A 16,037-nucleotide genomic window follows, 5' to 3' on the forward strand; every position below is an offset into this window, starting at 1 on the left:
GATAATGCCTGCCCTACTTGGCTTATAGGGTTGCTATGACGAATACAACTGGTTGACAGGTGGAGAATATGCTTGGAAAAGTTTCAACTGCCTTACAGATACAAGGTATTACTCTTCCTGTTTGTCAGCCCTATCTATCTTTGTCATATGGTTTCTTCTTACAGATGTATGCTTTGGAATTCCAGACACTCACAATGTTCTAGACAACATAAAAACACTGTTTTAATTAGAAATATGGCTGATTTCTATGCTGCACAGCAAGGTTTCTTTTTATTAAGCAGACCAATTACAGACACTTCTAAAAACATGCCTGATTCACCAAACCACAAAAATGACTGTAAAAATTTTATAGACAACATGTGTCTCAAAGTCAGCATTTGGGTGAGAAGATTTAGAGTCAGACACGGCTCTTCTATTCTGTACCATTTCCATGTTTTCTCTGGACTCTCTCTCTCTTCCCTTCTCTCTCTCTCTCCTCTCCGAGCCTGCCCACCCCCAACACACTCTCTTACTCTCATACACTTTGATCCCTCTCGATGTAAAGCATGTTAATAAAGCAAGTCCAACGAATCCATACTTTTGACTGTGCAAATAAACTCTCTGCTGTGCTTCTTTACTAAAATCTACAACTAAGTAGAAATGGTCCAGTTACAAAGCTTTCTTACTGAGCAGCTTTTCTTGGAAAATGCTGCATTTTATTTTGGAAAATGACTCTGATTTTCTATAATTTTAGTTTTAAAATTTTATAATTTAAAAACAAACCTATAAATCACAATGAGATAAACCATAACTACTTCACACCCACGAGAGGGCTTTAACAAAAAAGATGGACAATAACAAGTGCTGACGAGGATGCAGAGAACTGGATCCCTGATACACCGCTGGTGGGAATGTGAAATGGTACAGCCACCTTGGAAACAGTCTAGTAGCTCCTCAAAACGTTAAATACAAGTTATATGATTCAGCAGTTTCACTCCTAGGAATATTATGAAAATAATTGAAAACATATCTTAAAAAAAACTTGTACTCAAATGCTTATAGCAGCGTTATTTATAATAGCCCCAAAGTGGAAACAACCCAAATGGCCCTCAACCAATGAACAGATCAACAAAATGTGGTATGGATCAACAAAATGGAATATTACTCAGCAATAAAAGGGAACAAAATACTAATACATGACAATATACCTGGTGAATACATCAATGGCAAGGGTAAACTTTGAAAGTATTATGCTAAAGTGAAAGGAGCTAGACACAGAAGTCTACACCTAGCGGGGTTCTATTTACACAAATACCCCAAAAAGGTACATCTATAGAGAGAGAAGGTAGATTACTGGTTGGCTGGGGTTGAGGGGAGTGGGCAATGAGGAGTTACAAATCGGTACAGCATTGCCTTTTCGGGTGATGAAAATGTTCTGGAATGACATAGTGGTAGTGGTTGTACAACATTTTGACTATATCAACAACCACTGAATTTTTCATCTTAGTAGGGTGAATTTTATGGTAAGGGAATTATGTGCTAATTTAAAAAATACACCTGTGCAAGATATTACAGACATACACAGAAATGAAACTTCCCAGCTGGGTGCAGTGGCTCACACCTGTAATCCCTGCACTTTGGGAGGCCGAGGTGGGCGGATCATGAGGTCAAGAGATCGAGACCATCCTGGCCAACATGGTGAAAACCAGTCTTTACTAAAAATACAAAAATTAGCTGGGTGTGGTGGCGCATGCCCGTAGTCCCAGGTACTCAGGAGGCTGAGGCAGGAGAAACACTTGAACCCCAGAGGCAGAGGTTGCAGTGAGCCAAGATCATGTCACTGCAATCCAGCCTGGGGACAGAGCAAGACTCAGTTTCAAAAAAAAAAAAAAAAAAAAAACCAAGAAATGAAACTTCCCCTCCACTCCTCTCCAATGGTGCTCCCAGTTTTTTTCTTACTCTCTATACTAATTTTATTTACACACTGTGTATATTTAGGAAACAAACTAGGACTTGTGCATACTGTTTTGTGACTGTTTTCTCTTAATATGACTTGTTCATTTATTTTTATTGGAAGAAAAAAATTTCCAATCTGATTTCTTAAGAAATATAACAAAACCAGAAGTCATAAAGAAAAAGACTTATACCTTGACTACATAAAACAAAACATTTTTTATATGAGAAAAGATACAATAAACAAAGAAGCAGACTAAGGGAATAGCTAAGCAACACTTGTAAGAAAGGGTTAATACTCCTAATATTAGGGATTAAGATTCCTGTATGTTGATTTAAAGTTAAACAACACAAAAGAAAAATGGGCAAAGAGGTAAACCAGCAATTCACAGCAAACAAAATATAAATGTTCAATATACACAAAACAAGATGTCAGCTTCATTAGTAGTCACCATTTTTGTCATCCAGTTGGCAAAAATTAAAAAGACTAGGGACAACTAGTGTGGCCAAGAATAGGGGAAATTGGACACTCCTAAGTTGCTGAAGGATATGTGAACTGCTATAACATTTTGGGTAGGTCATTAGGCAATATTTAATGGGGACAACCTTTAACCCATCTATGAAACTAACCCACAAAAATAAAAGCACCACTACTAACAGTATGCTCACAAAATGTTTATTACCGCAATGTCTGTAAGAGGGAAAAACTGGAAACAACCGAAATGTCCGGTGATAAGCGACAGCTGAATGAACCATGATTTACAAGAACCAGAGATACTAGAGAAACATGTCTTGGCCCTATGTGATCGACCTATACCATGTACATGGTAGACAGCTATGTGAAAAAAGGAAGCTGCTAACTCTACAGTATAAGCGCCATGAAAATAAAACCCAAACCCATAGAGAGGTGAATATATATTTATATATTGTTGTAGAAAAAGAAAAGGCCTGTTAAATTTGGTATGTTTCAAGGTGGGTATGCTGTGTTCTAGAAATCAAAAAAGAACGTCATTTTAAAAAGCTGATGATGGGCCGGGCATAGTCGCTCACGCCTGTAATCCAAGCACTTTGGAGGCCAAGGCGGGTGGATCACCTGAGGCTGGGAGTTCAAGACCAGCCTGACCAACATGGTGAAACCCCGTCTTAAAAAAGAAAAAAGAAAAAAATATTCTGTCTCAAAAAAAAAAAAAAGCTGATTAGATCCTATGCTAATTTGATCTTTCTTGAAGCTAGGAAACAGTTAAAAAGGAAGGGAGAAGCCAATGGTTATGAGATAAGATGGTAGGGCTGTTTAACATGGTATAACTACAACATCTTACAGAATATAAAGTATGTTAACACTTTTCTTTTGATCTAACATTTTGGCTTCTTACTGGGGGTGAAGGAAGAGAGACTGGGAAAGTGCATGTGAAGTATTAGACTGGTGTCTGGTCAGGGGTGGAAACTCCTGTTTTGATTTCTGACTCTGGTGTCTCCTTGGGGTTCACTTCAAAGAGAAAGTACCTGGATCTCATATGAGAGCAGGTCAGGGGAGAATCAGCCTGACAGATGCTGGCTTCTTCTGGATCTGTTCAGGAAAACCAATTTTGACTTGTGAGAAAGGAACTGCCTTGAGCACTATTACTGGGGACAGCATTTCAACCAGGGTCAAAGTAACTCCCCAAAGCAAGTTACCAACTCCCTGAGCAGCAGTCATGGTAAGTCCCCAAGACAGTTCTTGGAAACCTAACCTCCTTTACTCTAGGAAAACGAAGATGTCAAATTGGGAAAAACCTTAGGCTGTAATGTGACTATTCTGTCCAAACTGTACCACTGAGAGGGGCTATGATTTCCAAAATGGCATAGAGCTTTGGTAAATGTCTCTTCTTTCTCTGTTCAGGAATGTAGATAGATTCTTTTTTTAAAGGTAAAAATAAGTATTTTTAAGTATTTCTTAAGGGAAGACTGGTGCTGTTCATGACTATTTTACAGATTGAATGAGTCCTCCTTTTAATTGAGTTACTATTTTCAGTTCTAAGGTAAACAACTGACATAGCCCCAACACAAAAGAATACATGTGTTCTTGCTGTGGTCCTGAGTTCCAAGAAGTGACTTTATGAACATTTTTGGGATATGGAAGGAGGGCAAAAGAAGATGTATCTGAAACTGAAAGTTCTTTGAGCATATGCAAATGTCTAAAAACACAACCCTCCCTTTAGCTTAATGGCAAGGCTCCTTTTTTTTAATTTAAAGACAAGGTCTCACTCTGTCTTCCAGGCTGGAGTGCAGTGGTACAATCTCAGCTCACTGCAACCTCCTCCTTCTGGGCTCAAGTGATCCTCTCACCTCAGCCCAGGCTGAGGGACTACAGGCATGAGGCACTATACCTGGCTATTTTTTTGTATTTTTCGTAGAGATGGGGTTGCCCAGGCTGGTCTCTAACTCCTGAGTTCAAGCGATCTACACGCCTCAGCCTCCCAAAATGTTAGGATTACAGGTGTGAGCCACCACACTCGGCCCCAGACTCCTCTTAAAGGAGAGACAAAAAACAAAGATTGCAGGCATTTGTCTTTTTCTCCCTATACCAGTCCTTGGTAGGGAGTCACGATGCAGATGAGCTGGACATGGTGACTTGCCTTCCACATCAGGCATGCTCATAAACAGTCTCAGAACAGAAGGAAAAACTCACAAAAGAGGTCAGAGGGAAAGAATGAGTGAGGAGAGAGAGGACACAACCTTTCACTACTTTCAGGAAAGCTCAATCCTCCCAAGGTCAGGGACATAGATGTGAGCCTGGCTTGGGGCACTGGGCAAAACCCACCATCCCAAACCTAAGGGGAGATGGCACATTCAAATGTGAATAGCTCCCATTCAAATTTCCTTTCTAATTTCTTTTAAATTAAATCCTTTCAGTGTTTCTTTATCCTTCTCCATTTCTGCTAGGCAGTTAAGGGCAGAAACCAGGCTAGTGAGCAAAGAAGGAAATGACCATAGGGCAATTCTGCAGTTGGCACAGGGGCCTTTGGAATCTGTTTTCAAAACATGCCCAAACTAAAACCTCATGTGCTTCTCGCCAATCTTGCAGAGGCTGAATAAACTGCACGTGGCTCTGTGAAAAGCCAACTCACCCCATATGCATTTTTGCTCTCTGGTTGGGATAACATCTCTGCCTTACAGAGGCTGATAACATCCAGAGAACACAGACAGGTACCAAGGTCACTGGCCTCAGGAGGACCACGATTCATTTCTTCCTGTGTTTTGGGGATACACAGCTCTGAGAAGGAACTTGTCACTGGGTTTGTTCACTCCCTCTCCTGAGGGGGGTCTGAGACACAGGTAGCAGTCTCAGGTTGGTAATTTGTCAATCAGCAAGACAGTGCAGTGAATGCCAGGTCACAACACAGACTCTCTCAGTTCCTTCTAGACAATGCTTATATTATTGGGGAGGTGGGTCCTCTAGGGGCCTCTTCTTTCCTCTCCTTAGTTTTGGGAGTCTTGCTCATGATGTGGCTGTTGTTGCCCCTGGTTCCCTCTCTCAGCAATGGTAAGACACACATGGAGCCTCTGGACATTTTTCCTATAAAGTACTTTGCTTTCAGGGTGGATGAAACTGCTACTCTTCTCCACTACTACTCAAAATGTCTTCCTAGCATTTCAGGGAGCTTGGGAAATGATCCATTATACATTATGTGTGGCTGACTAGGGTGCTTCTGTGATGACCCCAGGACTGGACTGGACAGTGAGCCTTCCATCACCTTCACTGTGATAGACAAGGGATGGCCCCGGGGTCTTCGGTTGACAAGGGAAATCTAAAAGGTGCTGGGAAAGTGCTGATCTATTTGGTTTCAATCAATCAATCTGGAAAGAGATTCTATATCTTCCTATGTGCTGAAGGGGTGAAGGGCAAGGATGAGGGTGATGAACATGGCATCCTTCCAAACCAGATGTAGGATGGGGAGAGAGGGAGGAGGAAGGGGGGGTCTGGAGTGCCTCAGAGCACTTCATGCATTAGATTTCAGTGATTTTTACTCAGTGTCTTGCCTTTGCTTGTAGAGTATTGAGATCCGGATCGAATATCAAGTGTCTTTCTAGGACAGAAGTGTTTAATGTGGAATCACCTTCAGCATCCTGCCTCTGTGGATGGAGGAGGCAGTCTCTCTACTGCCATCTTTAATTTCAGAAAGTAAGAGTGATCTGGGAGTGATGGGGGGGGGCAGGGAACAGTCCAGATAAAGGACCTAAAAAGTGGGTCACATGCTTGAATTTATGTGGGTTCCCTACCTCCTGGCCCCTGTCCTGCACAGGACACGACTCACTGTCTGCTTCCGAGAATGATCCGGATTCATCACTGGAGTTGGTTCCGTAAGACTGCTCACATTTAATTTGGGGCCGCACTTGGTTGTACATTCCATCTCCCATCAGGCTTGGTTCCTGATGTTCTGTGGCAAGGAATCTGGCTCCCTGGGAACAGGGTGAGGAGGAGAACTCACAGAGAGGGAGGCTGCAGGGCGAGCCCCCGCTCCCATCCTCTGCGTAGGAATAGGAGGAGCAGGAGCTGGAAGTCCTGGTCCTGGTCTCCAAAGGGGGTGAGCGAGGGCAGACTTTGATTGGCACCGGGCAGCTGGTGTTGGGCCTCATCCTTCCTGGCAAATGGTCGGCCATCAGCCCACCGTGGGAGTAGGCCTGCGAGCTGGGGAGGGACTGGCCAGCTCCCACCCACAGACCCTTTGGCACCGGCTCAGAGAGGTCTTTGTCCAAACTGCTCACCCCAGAATACGAATGCACCGAGGTGCTTACTTGGTCACAAGCACTGGAGGAGAAGATCACACTCCTTCGGTCCAGCTCTCCCTCCTGTTTACAGAGAGCCTCCAACCCAGGCCCCCTGAGGGGCGACCCCACTGTGAAGTTAGACACTTCCTTCTGGCCCACGTGCGGCTGTCCATAATTCCCTGTGAAAGGGGTGTAGTCAGTTTTAAGGTCACCCTGAGTGATCCCCTTGTCAAAAGGGCACGCTGGACTCCTGGCAAAGTGCTGCTGAGATGTACTGGGCAGTCCAGACAGCTCCACACTTTTTGTTATGCTGAACAGAGACCTCAAGCAGGAGGGTGAGGCCACGCTCCTGGATCGTTCCAGGCAGGCGGCTGCGATTGGGGCCGTAGGGGTAGGGGCAGGGCTGGGCTGTTTCCGGTCCATCTCGACGTCTCCCACTCTGTCCTTGGCGTCAGGCTCATCTCCAGACAGGCAGAGCGTGATGCTCTCTTCCTCATTCTCTTCACTGGGCGGCTCACTTTTAATCTGCCCCATGGAAAGACCCGGCTTGAGGCTGTTGTTAGAGTTATCTTCCCCGTTTGTGCTTGCAAAACCTGAGGTACTGTGTGATGATGCATTATAGACATTCTTGGTACATGCAAGCTGGTATTTCTTGTATCTGGGGTACTGCGTCAACGCATCCTTTTCTGAGCTCTCCTTGGTGTCTGTGGGCACGTCGGGCTCAGGCAGCAGGGTCTCTTCCTTTTCTGCTATGGGGATGGGAGCGGCCTCAAAGCTGATGGGCTCTGGAAGCATCTGGTCCCTGGGGCAAGCCATCTTGGGTGTCTCTGAATCCATCGTCTCCTCCTCTTCTTCCTCCTCCTCTCCTGCAGAGTTCTCACGGTCCGCGAGGTCCTCATGTGGGCGCTGGCACGCAGCATCCTTCCGGCATACAAACAGGCCATCCTCGCTGTTCAGGAGCTGGGTCTGCAGGAAGCTGAAGCAGGAGTCCTCCAGGTTGTGCATGCGCAGGAACTCAGCACAGCGGATGACCTCGCGGATGTTTTCTCTGCTGAGTAACAGCTTGGCAGTGTAGGCAAACTGTAACAGCGGCCCAAAGCCCCTGGCCGTGACCTGCAAAACAAACAGGGAAATCGCCAAGATTACCATCAGCACCACTATTGTCCCGAATCCCTCAACTGAAGCAAGATAACCAGACAGTGCTAATGTCCCACAATAAAGACTGCAAAGGGGCAGTTAATCTTGTAGTACTGGGTCAGCAATGATCTGCTTCCAATAATTAGTGCCTGTCTCACGCATGCCACTGTTGTACTCCATCACAGCACAGGCAGAATTGAAAATCACCAGGGTCAAGTGGCTAAACAAGATGACAACGGGTTCAGTGTTTACACTAATGAAATATCCTGGAAAATATGCATGGTGACAATGGGAAGCCTATTAATTTCCCTCCCAATCAGTCCTGTTGAGAGCCATTCTACACGAGGGGGGAGTGTTGTGACACTTCCTGCAGCTTGCTGGAGTCCAAGAAATCCTTAACGTTTTCTTGTCAACCACACAAATGGCAATTGGCCCTGCTACAAACTAAGTCCAGGGAGTTGCAAAAATAGTTTTTCTTCACTTACAATGTTAAAAGAGACATGAAAAACAACTCCTGTTTTGCCCATCCATCACAGTTTCTACTTGGGACTTTTGGTCATCATGTCCTACCTGATCTTACAATGATGATGATCTCATCTCACCAGAGATGATGACAATCAAAAGCAATGTGCTCAAGAAGAAATCAACTTCTAGCCCATAATGAATGGGGGTTGCAGAGCTAAACAAACCAGCTGTCATTTAAATGGTTGAAGCTACTGAGTGGCACAGGGTATGGGCCATTCCTTCTCTAATCATTAGCAGCAGCTTTGCCATGCAGCTATCTTTTTTTTCCTGGTAAATCTTCAGGGGCTAAGCCTACTGTCATTTGCTGCTTATCTATTATATTTCACACAGATTGAAACTGTGCTATTTATGCACAGCTTGCATATGCACACCAACACGTGTGTGTGTGCATGCATGCCCACTCACACACAACAACTTAGACAATTAAGAATATGTTGCCTAAGGCCAATTGGTTTTTCAGATGGAAATGGATTAAACTTGCTGGTGTTTCATCAGGGGAGGCTTCCTTACCCTGAATGTAAAAACACACATCCTCTAGGTTTTGCAAGCACTACTCGCCCCATAGGAAGGTGAGGCAGGTCTTTAAATCCTGTACAAATCACATGAAAGCAGCAATCATGGTGTCCTTACTGAAAACTATAGTAGCAGTGATACAAAATTTTAGCTGGGGGAGTGAGTGCACAGCAAGGTGAACCAGCAAGCTCTTTGGCTGACTTCTTTGTGTATTAAACTCACTGCAGCACTCAGAGCCAAAATTCTTGCAAGGACCTGTAACTGTTCCAACTTGGACATTCACTCCTTTGGAATCCCTCTCCATTCCTCTTAGAATGAATGACCTTGTCCTCTGAGCTCCCATAGCCAGATGAAGAAATGACCTGGATTCTCCAGGGCAGTACTGATTTCATATCGTTGTATTCTTTCCAGTAGGGAAATTTCTTAGACATGTAACTGAACGGGATTTTAATTGTTAATCTGTTTGAAGTACTTAAGATTCCAAATTAAAAACTTATTTTTCTGCCAGATGATGAGTCCAGAGATATTTGGTTAAAAAACAAAAAGCTATGACTACTAGATTGACATTACAAATTCTATATGGGCAATCATTGCCATCTCCCTTTTATTATACTTGTGTCTGTTTCTACCATAAGAGAGCAAGCTCCTTCACATCAGTAATGGTTTTGTTTCTCTTTATAACCTGGCATCTAATCTAACCTAGGGTTTCTAACATGGTAAATATCTATTAAAAGCATGTATATTACTGAATGTGTCATAAGTCAAACTGTGTCCTAATATACTACTACTGTGTATAGAGAGTGATAACACAGTCTGTTCGGAGGGTGTTGTCTCCAGTTACTTTTGGAGCAAGGCATTATGTAAACCAAAAAACCAAATCAATCAATGGATTAAAGGCAGGCAGGCAAGGGTCTTTGTTTGCCCTCTGTCACAGTACCAGTATTAAAAAGGAGTTCAACTGACCAACACTTTTGTATGCTGCTAAGCTGACATAGTAATAGATTCAGCAAATATAGTACTGACAACACATCTGTTTTATGCCTTTTTCTTCCAGGAATCTTTAAAAGAAAGTAAAAAAGCAAGGACATGTGTATTTATAGGTAACTCAAGAAGGTGATAAGAATGTCACATGACCTATTCCTTTACTGCCAGGTGGCTCCACCACAAAGAAAGAAATGATGTAATCAATGCGGGGTTGACCCCTGCCCCCATAATGATCCTCTTCTCCTCTGTAATGTGCCAAACAGGTGGATAAAGCACTTCTTGAGTTTTGGCAAAAGTGCTCACTATATGGGACATGTAGAAAACTAATTTCAAGGATATTTATACTGTTCACACAGTTTTTCTTATATTCCCATCCTCATCACCATTTTTTTTTTTGGATGCTGTGGGTCTAAGTAAGCTTTACCATTATCCTCCACTGTGGCCTCTTTTAAAGAAAATTTCTAAAGAAGCCAGGGACATCCATGGGGATCTGTAGATCAAGAAGCAGTACTGGGAGTCACCCTCTGACACATGGCTGCAAGGAACTGGAGAAAACATCTCTGCTCAGGGAAGAGCTGATGCTTAAATGCATGAATGGGACCAAGGATGTCAATGGGCAAAGTCTGCACATCACAAATCAACAATAATCCTTAGATCATGAGGCTTAGGAGACATGCTGACCTTGAAATGATCATCCTATGGTCATGAAAAAGTCACAGATAAAAAACCTGGTTTGTAAACTGTCATTTAAGCCCAGGGGCAGAAGAAATGGTGTCCTCACCATGAAAGTTCAAGAGCCCATAACTAGCTCATCTACCACACTGGTTTCAATCCTGCTTTGTCATATTTAAGTCTGCAAGATTTTGCTTAGCTTCTATGTGTGAGGCTTTGTTGGATGTACCAGAATGACCGTTCACCAAGTATCTTTTAGTGCCTACCACTGTGCTCTTGTAACACCCTGCAAGGCAGGCATGACTGCCCCTGTTATGTAGATAAGGAAACTGTGAAGCAGGGAGGTGAAGGAGTTTATCCATGGTCATAGAACTAGTAAGTGGAGAGCTGGGACTCCAAACTAAGTCCAGCCTGTTTCTTCTGTGCTAAGTGGTGTGAGGGAAGGATGCGTGCAGGACTCAGGCCCGGATTCAAGAGATCTACAATTTAGCTTTGTAGAAGAGGTACAAATGAGGAAAAGTTAACTAAGTAACAATCTAAGTCAGTCACCAATGGAAGCCCATTGCATGATTATATGACTAGCTGTCAACTGAGAAATCCAGACAAGTTCAGGAGACTGCTGAGGGGCCTACTGAGATCTGTGAGGGCCCCTTGAACACTTTTATCAGGATACCTGGAGTGTCTGCTCTCCGTCAAGGGTTACTTTGATATGATGGCTACTTTCTGAACTGCCACAACAGTCCCTCCCAGGAAATCATCTCTGGTCTATGTAAGGTAGTAGTAATTGCTCCAGATATACAAAACAGAAGCATGTTCCCTTCAGACCTGCCAGCAAGTGTTACAACAGACAGAGGCTTCCTAAATGCTGGTTTAACCTCCATTTTGAGAAGCTCGCACTGTCGACCCTTTTTCAGGAACAATTTACATTCATCAATTATACTCAGAAGGCAAATATTCAGGTACCAGTGTAAAGCTGTATGTTCAAGAAACTGTAACCACAGCTCTACATTGTTACTTTTTTGTTCTTAACAAATAAGGCCCAGGAAATAGGAAAAAATAAGAGGGGATGGGAGGTGGAGAATCACACACAAAACTAACAGCCCATAAAAATGGTATTTTAAAAAGTAATGATCATAAAGTTAAAATGGAATGAAGTGCTTAGAAATAGCAGAATAGTTCCAATTCACTGATGTTAATGGAGTTGTGTCCCTCTGCTCTAAGGAAAGCAGACTCAACTAGGCTAAAATCCACTGGTCAGCAGTAGCCTCAAGGTATGAGAAACAAATGCAAAATATGATATTAGGGACAACTAGGGATAACAGTCTTGCATTTTGAATGAAAATATTTTGAATGCCTCATTTTGAAGAATATTTTTTATCGCACTTAAATATGTAACTACTTGGTCTCATACTGTGCAATACTCATTCTGATACAGATGAGATGGGATCAAACACTGGGGGCAGACTACAGTGTGCCATGTGGGGCTGAGACCTGGGAGAGGGCAGGAAGTAACCCCTCAACCTCCCACCAACTGCTTCCTAGGAGGTGATGACCTCAACTAGCAGTTGGCACATATGAGCTGCTTCAACCCTGAAAGAAATAAGGCCAGGCTACCGTGTCTGATGGTGCAAGTCAACATGCCGACAATGTGTTGAAATTCGACCCACTGTAACTATGATCCTTAACCCTTTATTCCATTTGGCTCTAACATATCATCTCTATGCTGAAAGGAAGATAGGCTGATGAAAACTCAACTGGTAGAGTAAGTTTGGGCGCTGTTTGCAGAGCTGGGGAGCTCAGTGTTTCATGAGATATCCATTTTGCTGCAGGAGAGAGCTTACGGCGATACTTAGAGCAGTTCCATCTCTAGACTATGACAGGGATGAGGCAGCTGGCCTTCAGGCATTCATTGAAAATAGGGTTTGAGAATTTTTGAGACTTGGAACATCATTCTCTAGTTAGGCCACATGATTAAGGTGTTGCCAGTTGGTTTTGGCAGTATGTATGCATGGCTGTAGCATTGAGCCCATCTGCAGAAGGCTGATCAGATGAATTCAGAGGACAGGTGACTGCTCCCTGGGAGAGGACTGGCATGCTTCTCAAGGTCCCTTAATCACAACTTTACAAAAAAGGGAAACTTATACCTTCAGCAACACCATATACACTTTCCTGATGAAGCTGAATCTCTTTCACACTGCAGGAAACAGGAAGATAAAGGTAATGAGCCCACACCCAAGGGCTTTTTAAAACTCGATCACTGACAACCCCTCTGGGTTGTATTTGCACAGCAAGGTACTTATCAGATGATGAAAGAAATGCTGGTGACAATTAACTCTCCCTTGCCACTCTCTCTCTTTAACTGCACTGCATCCCACTCTGCAGGATGAAGAACTGGCTTAGTGATGAGGCATCACTCCTCATCTTCATTTTCTAATTCATATCCATGTTATCACATTCTTCTTCCCAAAGCAGCATGCTAGATATTTAGGAAGTATTTGTTAAATTAATTTACTATTTCAACAAAGCTTCTGGTTATTTTAGTATTAATTTTCATTTTATTTATTTTATTTTTGGAGACAGGGTCTCCCTATGTTGCCCAGGCTGGTCACGAAGTCCTGGGCTAAGGGATCCTCCTGTCTCAGCATCCCAAAGTTCCCAGATTACAGGTGTTAGCCACCATACTTGGCCTAATATTAATTTTATTTATTTATTTATTGACAGGGTCTCACTCTGGTTGTCCAGGCTGGAGTACAGTGGCATGATCTTGGCTCACTGTAGCCTTAACCTTTGGGGCTCAGGTGATTCTCCCCCTTCAGCCTCCCGAGTAGCTGGGATAGGCACATACCACTATGCCCAGCTAATTCTTATATTTTTAGTAGAGAAAGGGTTTTACCATGTTGCCCAGGTGGTCTCAAAGTTTTGGACTCAAGCAATTCACCTGTCGTGACCTCCCAAAGTGTTGGGATTACAGGTGTTAGCCACTGTGCCTGGCCAATTTTATTATGAATTTTAGGTAAAGATAGTTTATCTTGTTTTCTATTCTTAAGGTAATAATATAAAAACTAAATCAACACTGAAGTTGATTTATACATATATCATTTCATATGGTGGTTCTTTCAGCTAAAGAAAATCATTGTGTTAGCAAATATGGCTTAAAACATGAAGTGTCTTTTCTCTCCTGTGCAGGTATAAACTTGGATGTGTAGCCACAATGTAAAAATCCTCCTATTTGTAAGTTTTACTCCTGAGACTCTGATCATTCAGTCACTTACAATTTTTTGTTTACTCATGTTTTTCTTTTTCTTTCTTTCTTTTTTTTTGAAGAGATGAGGTCTCACTATGTTGCCCAGGCTGGCCTTGAACTTGTGGGCGCAAGCCATTTTCCTGCCTTGGTCTCCTAAAGTCCTGGATTACAGGCATGAGCTTACAGTATCCAACCATACTCAATTTTCATTCTCCAACAATGTGCTAGGCACTCACCGTGTACTATGCAAGGTCTGGACTCCACTTTCTTGGATTCAAGTCTCAGCTCTGCTATATACCAGCTGTGTCACTTGGGTTGGATACTTAACCTTTCTATGCTTCAGTTTCTACAACTGTAAGACAGGGATACTGACAGTGTCTACCTTGTAGTAAAATCTTTGGAGCAGAATCTGGCATTAAGTAACAACCAGTTTTACTGCTGCTGCTACAAATATGAATAAAACAGCACCTTTTTTCTCCAGGGAGCTAACAAGTGACTGGGGAGACAGATGTTCAATATAAATGTTTACAGTGTCACCTGAGTATGCAACAGAGGTATTTAAGGGTGTTAGGGGGTAGAGGGCTGGAACAGTAACTGCTAAGGGATTTAGTGTAAGGCTGCTTAGAGTAAGTAACACTTGCCAAATGTCGAGGGCTGAGTTGAAGTTCTTCAGAATAAGTAAAAGAAGGGCATGTCTCATTCCCTCATCATCTTCTGGCTTTTCCTCAAATACCATGTTCTCACTGAGACCTTTCCTGGTCCTCTATTTACAATTGCCCTCCCCTACCACAAAACCAGAACTGACTAGATGGTTTGCAGAGCCCAGTGCAAAATGAAAATGTGAGCCTCTTGTTCGTAGATTATTAAGAATTTCAAGAGTGACAGGAAAACATTAAAGTACAGGACCCCTCTAAGCATAGGCCCTGTGCAATCAGTTGCACAGGTTTTATGCTCATGAAGCTGGCCTTGACAATACACACTGGCACGCATGCACACACACACACACACACACACACGTTACCTATCCCCTGCAGTTGAAATGGACTCCCTGATTTGAGAAAGGGGTGATGGCATCCCAGGGTAGAGGTCAAACAGTGGAATTCCATTTGACTTCAACTTTGGGCTGAAAAACATGGTCAGCCCACCAAAGTACTTTTTGATTAGTAAAAAAAGGAAAATCTTGTAGGTTCAGTGAGCAAAGACCTGACTTGAATTCCCGCGATAGAGAGTCATGACTTGAATCAGTTCACAGTCCCAGACTCCCTGCAATTATTCTCAGGAATTCTTGAAGATAGTCCCTACCATAACCCACATTTTTGGTATGATTTCTCCTGTCACGGGGTTTGCAGAAATGTGCAACTTGTAGTTTTTCCTAAGTCATGACTTAATGCAAATGTTTTTAATTTAAAAAAATCTAAAAAATTTTATTCAGAAACTGTTCAGGCCAGAACCAAAACTATTATCTCTCTCTCTGTGTGCCTGTGTATCTCTGTAACACTACTTTAATACAATTAAATAGTGCTTTAATAAAAACATAACCGGAGAACTGAAGTAGTCCTTACCAACTACTAATTTTGACTTCTATCATTTAACTAAATTTTAGTTTGATATTATAAACTCATTTGTTGGTTATTTACTATTGTCTCTCGGACTCACATCCACTCTTCTTATATTCCCCTCTGTGCTGAGGCTGGGAGTTCATAAACTCCATTTCCTGGGCTCTTTTGCTGGTTGACTTATTATCGGACCTGCCAGCAAGTGCACAGGTGGGAACTCAGAAGGTGGAAGGCATGAAGACACTGTGGCTCCTTCTCTCTCTTATTCTGTTTCTCTTTCCTTCCTTGGTGGTATGTTCTGGAAGTGGCTGCATCCCTGACTCTGTGGTGGGGTTTCTGCTCCACAGCTGCAGCTCCTAAGGCACCAGCCTCTCCCCCACCATGCTCACAGGTCCCTTTGATTCCCTCCAGTCCTAGGAGTGGTAGATACTTCCTGCAGTCATTAATCATTAGGTTAGCTCTCCTTCCCTTTTCTGTTCTTCCAGTTTTCCAACACCTGTGTAACAAATTTCCTGTTTTGTAGCCACTTTATTTGAAACACCTGGCATGGTTTCTATTTCCCTGACATAATCACCCACTCTACAGAAAAGAAGCCCAAGGCCCAGAAAGGTTGAAGGGATTTACCCAAAGTCACAGGGCTGCCCGTCCAGGGCTTAACTCAAGTCTTCTGATGGCAGAGTTCAACTCTCACGCTCCCTTTCTGCCTATTGCTGTTTCTCTGAAGT

The 16,037-nt window shown here is 43.0% G+C and overlaps 1 protein-coding gene across 6 annotated transcripts in view; it reads right to left on the bottom strand.

Annotated features, from left to right (window-relative positions):
* BACH2 (BACH transcriptional regulator 2) overlaps positions 1 to 16,037 on the bottom strand; it is a 396,617-nt gene that overhangs the window by 24,719 nt on the left and 355,861 nt on the right. For all 6 annotated transcript variants that reach the window (XM_035296349.3, XM_002746827.7, XM_054254269.2 and 3 more), the window contains one exon: positions 6,193 to 7,794. In XM_035296349.3, the coding sequence (XP_035152240.1) occupies positions 6,193 to 7,794 (1,602 nt within the window). The remainder of the gene's footprint in view (positions 1 to 6,192; positions 7,795 to 16,037) is intronic.

This window comes from Callithrix jacchus, chromosome 4 (assembly GCF_049354715.1).
Source record: "Callithrix jacchus isolate 240 chromosome 4, calJac240_pri, whole genome shotgun sequence".
Lineage (NCBI taxonomy): Eukaryota > Metazoa > Chordata > Mammalia > Primates > Cebidae > Callithrix > Callithrix jacchus.